The sequence below is a fragment of the Musca vetustissima genome, unplaced genomic scaffold (assembly GCF_032173495.1).
Source record: "Musca vetustissima isolate MV318-11 ecotype Yass unplaced genomic scaffold, APGP_CSIRO_Mvet_v1 utg67864, whole genome shotgun sequence".
Taxonomy (NCBI): domain Eukaryota; kingdom Metazoa; phylum Arthropoda; class Insecta; order Diptera; family Muscidae; genus Musca; species Musca vetustissima.
The window spans coordinates 14,578-19,901 of NW_026880494.1; the positions used below are offsets into that span (position 1 = coordinate 14,578).

Below are 5,324 nucleotides of genomic sequence, written 5' to 3' on the forward strand. Positions count from 1 at the left end.
AATGTTGTCGCCCGGTAAATACATTAGTTATGCACGAGGACAGTTTTGATCAGCTTTCGAAATTAACTTGGTTCATATTATCCACATCACAACAACACCAACTTATGAGGTTAATGAGAATGGAGTCTAGACTAAGATGAAGGTAACATACAAATGATAAGGAACGCGGGACTCTGGTTATTTAATACAATTTTCACCTTAAGTCATTCAATAATTTTTGAAGATCCCAATTTTTATTTAGGTGGTAAAGATGTGAGGTACCACCATTTATATAAACATATAAAGAGTTCCAATTTACCAAATGTGGGTATTATTTCACATTCTCCTTGAGGACAACACGATTAATTGATCCGTTCCACAATTGATGATATTTAGTTCGAGTTACCTTCAGAATTTTCTGCAACTTCTTGGAAAAACTGGCTGTGTATCAAAAAGGCGATAACATGAAGAATCACGTTTTTTTTTTGAAAGCCTCTATAGTTGCGTTTTAGAATTTCAACAAGATGTTTGTATTATTTGAAGAATAGACTACAAGATTTTACTATATTCATTCCAAGTTTTTAGTGTCGAGTGGATATAATCGGAGACTTCTGTTTCCAGCGCGTTGGTGTGGTTGACATTTGATTAGGAGGACTTAAAGCGCATCGGAATCACAGTGACGGCTTCACATACGCTGTTTGCGTTGTTGCTTAGAAATTCCTTATATAACTGATATTTCTGAGGAAATTCAGTTTGGCATGACAAATTTCAATAAAATAGTTCCTGACCATATAAGTTGACTCCGATCCATTGTTTTTAGGGAATGAAATCAGGGAATGTTCCCCCATTTTAAGGTTATTTTTTTTCACGAACATCTCAAGTGGTATACAGTTGAACTCGTTTCGTCATAGACATCTGATAGCAGGACTTGTAGAACACTGACATCTCAGAGTTTGATACCAATTGGGATGACCACTTAGGCTTGATAAGGACATTTCGGATTCTTGTCAGTCATCAATAATATCTTCAAAGCATTGCAAAGGAAGTGGAAATTCAGATGGTTTGTTCGGCATTCCTGTAGCGTTTAAACATAATTACTTTTCGTAGAACTGTTGGACTAACAACGCCGAAACTACTCCAGAGCTTGATACCAATTGGGATGACCACTTAGGCTTGATAAGGACATTTCGGATTCTTGTCAGTCATCAATAATATCTTCAAAGCATTGCAAAGGAACTGGAAATTCAGATGGTTTGTTCGGCATTCCTGTAGCGTTTGCTTTTCGTAGAACTGTTGGCCAGAAAAAAAAAACTTCTATAATTCGGATACGACGTCTTCCAGTGATTAGAATAATCAGGGAATATCCATTTGAAGTTACAACTTCAAAATGTTGCACATTATTTCTGAGGTGTACTGATGATGTTACTTATTTTGTGAGAATCCGATAGCAATGGCATCAAAATAAGCAGATAATTAGGAATATCTATGAAATATGTCAAAACGATTTTTCTTAACAACATTGTGTCTGCAACATGTTGATAATATTTCTTTATGTTGGCGTAGTACCATTGATGTGTGCTTCTAAGTATTCCTATTTATCGCCATGGTACGAAATTGTGTTTTGTTCTCAGTAATTGGGATGTAATTGAATTTATTTTAAGGATTTGTTTCCCTCGATGGCATTGTATCTGCAACATGTTGATATCGCTTCGTTGTAGAAGGTGAGTATCAACATAAATTTATATAATCGAAATTTATGTTCAAATGCCATCTACAATTTCCTTTTTTTCTCCACATTGTGAAATTTATATCATTGGGAGTTTTGAAGACATTCTCAGCCTCTAAATTTGTTTCAGCAACATGTTGATAGTACAAGACCCATTTCACTCACGGCTTCATAAATTACTTGGCAACATTGTTTTTTTTTTTTTAATTGGGGTAACTTTTTCTGTGGCATTTTTCAGAAATTAGAAATGGCGCGAAATTAAATTTCGAACTCTTTAATCGAGATAAAAATTTGAATTTTTTCTCGACAACATTAAATCTGCAACATGATGATATTGTTTCCTTTTTGGAATATGGTTATTCAGACGAAATCATTGATAATAATATCTGAAGATTCTGTACCATTTTATTTATTTCTATAAACTGCAAATTTTATATCGTTGGGAGTTTTCGAGTTTGTTTATGGTCCATTTCACTACTAATTTATACACTATCCGACAACATTGTTTATTTTATTCAGGATCCTTACATAGAATTTTCCAGCGAATTTGATCTGCAACATGTTGATATTTTTTTCGTTGTTTCATAGTTCGGAAATAAGTTTAAAGATCTAGAAATTCTAACTCTGAATTCTGTTTGTGAAAATGTTCTTTTTATTTTCTTGTTTTGAGAAAATGTTTTACTTATTTTCATTCGATTTCCAACGTTTACAATTGATGATTATTGCTTTCACAATATTTACTTCACTTCCACTTAATATTTTCTGATGAATATTTTGATGTTGTATTTGGGTGTATAAACTAACAATTTTGTTGCTGAGACATTTGGCAATTTCTTGGATGTTAAGGTTTTTTGTAGAGAATGACTTTTTAATGAAATATGTTGATACCATTACTGCATTGTAGCTTTTATCACCTTTCATTTGTTTCTGCAACATTGTTCTGCAACATGCTGAGATAAATTAGCAATAATGTTTCGGGAAAGTGTTCATTGCTATTTCAGTAATCAGTTCTTGCTTTAAGGATCAGATTTTCTTTTCTACGATGTGTATTATCCGCTTTCATTTGTTTCAGGAAAGTGTTCATTGCTATTTCAGTAATCAGTTCTTGCTTTAAGGATCAGATTTTCTTTTCTACGATGTTTAATACCCGCTTTCATTTGTTTCGGCAACATTGCTCTTCAACATGTTGAGAAGTCAACATAGTAATAATGTTTCAGAATATTAGTAATTTGACAGTTAAATTTGTTCTGCAACATTCTTTGTATTATTCCTTGATCTTCGAATTTTAGTAATTTGACAGCTGCATTTGTTCTGCAACATTCTTTGTGCAACAAATTGCTTAAAGTTATTGTCATAGTGGAGTGAATGAATTTTGTATATGGCGATGTTCCATTTTTCATTTTTTAAACAACTTTAGAAGGGATTTGTATTTAGATCTGCAACATTTATAGCCCGCTTCTTGTTACAGGAAATGATTTAGAAACTATTTTAACGTGGGTTGTTTTCAATGTTTTGGACATGAAATTGTGGTGAATCTGCAACAATGCTGCTGCAACATTTTTATCAGCTTATGAAACATTTTTTTTTTGAATTTAGTTTTTTTTATTCTCAATGTTGTTGCGGTAACTATCGTTTCAATTTTTCGACTACCTTTAAAGATCGGTCAGTTTTTTTACTCTTGGTAGAAATATTGCTCTTATTATGGAAAATTCAATATTGTTGACAACATTTAAAGATCTGTGAATTTAAATGTTTTACTTCCATGTTGTTGTTGCTGCATCATGTTGCTTTAATTTTTGGAAAACTTTGGAGCATCATTTTTTACAAAAGGTAGTATCTATGTTGACCAATCATGAGTTTATTTCTAGTCGGCTAATCCAATTTTGTGATGTTTGGTTTATTTTAATTGAGCCATTGATGTTCATGACTTTTCCAATCAATTGTGTTTTCCTTTTTTTGCATTTTAAACCATTTTCTTCCTTCTTCGCCCTCTTCTCTCCATCAGTGATAAATTAATTACATTTCTTTTGTTCGAGCTTGACATGTTTGCGAATTTTATATGGTGTACTTTAGATTGATGACATTTGTTGATAATGGTTGAATGTGTTTCTGCAACATTGTTGCTGCAACATATTGTTTATGGATTTGATGATTGTTCATTGGATATTTGGGGTTTGAAATGTAATATTTTCAGTTTAATTATTTGGATTTTGAAATACAACATTTTATATTTGTTAAATATTATTTAGAATATTTTTCATCGGTTGTTTCTGCAACAAATGTTGCTGCAACATTTTATTTTGGGTTTTGTTTATAAGAATAAAAGTTTACTGGGTTTTTTTTGGCTTCAAATAAAGGTAGTTTAGGTTATGTTTGTTTTGGATATGATGGGTTCCATAAATAGATTAAATTTTTTTTGAACATTTATAAGAGGTTTATTGGGGTAGATTAATATTTTTTGGAAGTTTTTTTATATATATGTATGTATAATTTCATAAAAACACTTAATTAACTAAACACATATATATTTGTTTATATAAAACATTAATTTTTTATATAATGTCTATCACTCTATTATTTAATTAAGTTGGTGTAAAATGTTTCATTTAAATTCAAAATCCAATTTTTTTTTTTGGTTTATCAAAATAAAATTTTGTATTTTTATTTATTTTTGTCACTACACCAGAAAAATAAAAACTATCAAGTCTAAAGATTTTCTGTTTGGTTTTGCTTTTATGTATATAAATTGTTGATAATTATTGTTGTTGTTGTTGTTATTGGTTTTTGTTATATTATTTTTCATTGAAATAAAAAATATTACACATCACAGCCAATTTTGATACTGACACGATGGGTTAAGAATTTGTCCTTGTTGTTTTTGTTTTTAATGTCCTTTGGAGTTTTCTTCTTCTTTTTTTTTGGTTGATAACCGGTTAATAATTTTGTTTTTTTTTTGGTGATTTGAATTTATCTTTTCTTGTTTTTGTTTTTATTTTTAATCATAATTTTTGTAGTCCAATTGATTGGGGATTTTTGTTTTTTGTTGTTGTCGATAAAACATTTATTCTTGTTTGATGATTGATATAATATGAAGGTATTTAACGAGATGTACTAACAATTGGTAGGCATTTGTTATCCATCTGGGAAATTACCAGGTCCCAGTTGAAGCTTATCTCACTTAGGCTCTCCCATTGTCTGGCCGACCACTATGATGATAACAATGAAAACGGCCAGCAGGACCAGAATACAACAAATGGCAACGGCAACCATGGCGCTATTACTCATACAACGGTTGTTCGAACAAATCAAAATAATCGACGGTCTTGCGAAGTTTTTCTTGGCGTTTTGTTCTTTTTAGACTTCTAGCTGAATTTTGTGGCTGGTCTTTAGTTCCACAGGGATGATGTCTAAATGAATTGAAAGCGAAGTATACGTGTTTGCTTTGTTTTTACACCACGAACACGAATCTATTTTTGTTATCCTTGGGAGGTGGAAAAAAGGTAAATTGTTTTTTTTGTTTTGTTTTTGTTAGAAAAGGTATTAATTTTCACTTTTGCCTATATTTTTTTGTTTTATTGAAGTTGTTGTTGTAGATTAATTGCTTGTTTTTGTTTTTATA

At 31.0% G+C, this 5,324-nt stretch overlaps 1 protein-coding gene across 1 annotated transcript; it reads right to left on the reverse strand.

The window, feature by feature from the left end:
• Positions 1-4,798: 4,798 nt before the first annotated feature.
• On the reverse strand, positions 4,799-5,019 carry LOC133326168 (uncharacterized). Its single transcript, XM_061534845.1, has one exon. It carries the CDS (start codon positions 4,988-4,990, stop codon positions 4,880-4,882), a length of 111 nt encoding a protein of 36 aa, XP_061390829.1. The 5' UTR covers positions 4,991-5,019; the 3' UTR covers positions 4,799-4,879.
• Positions 5,020-5,324: the final 305 nt, after the last annotated feature.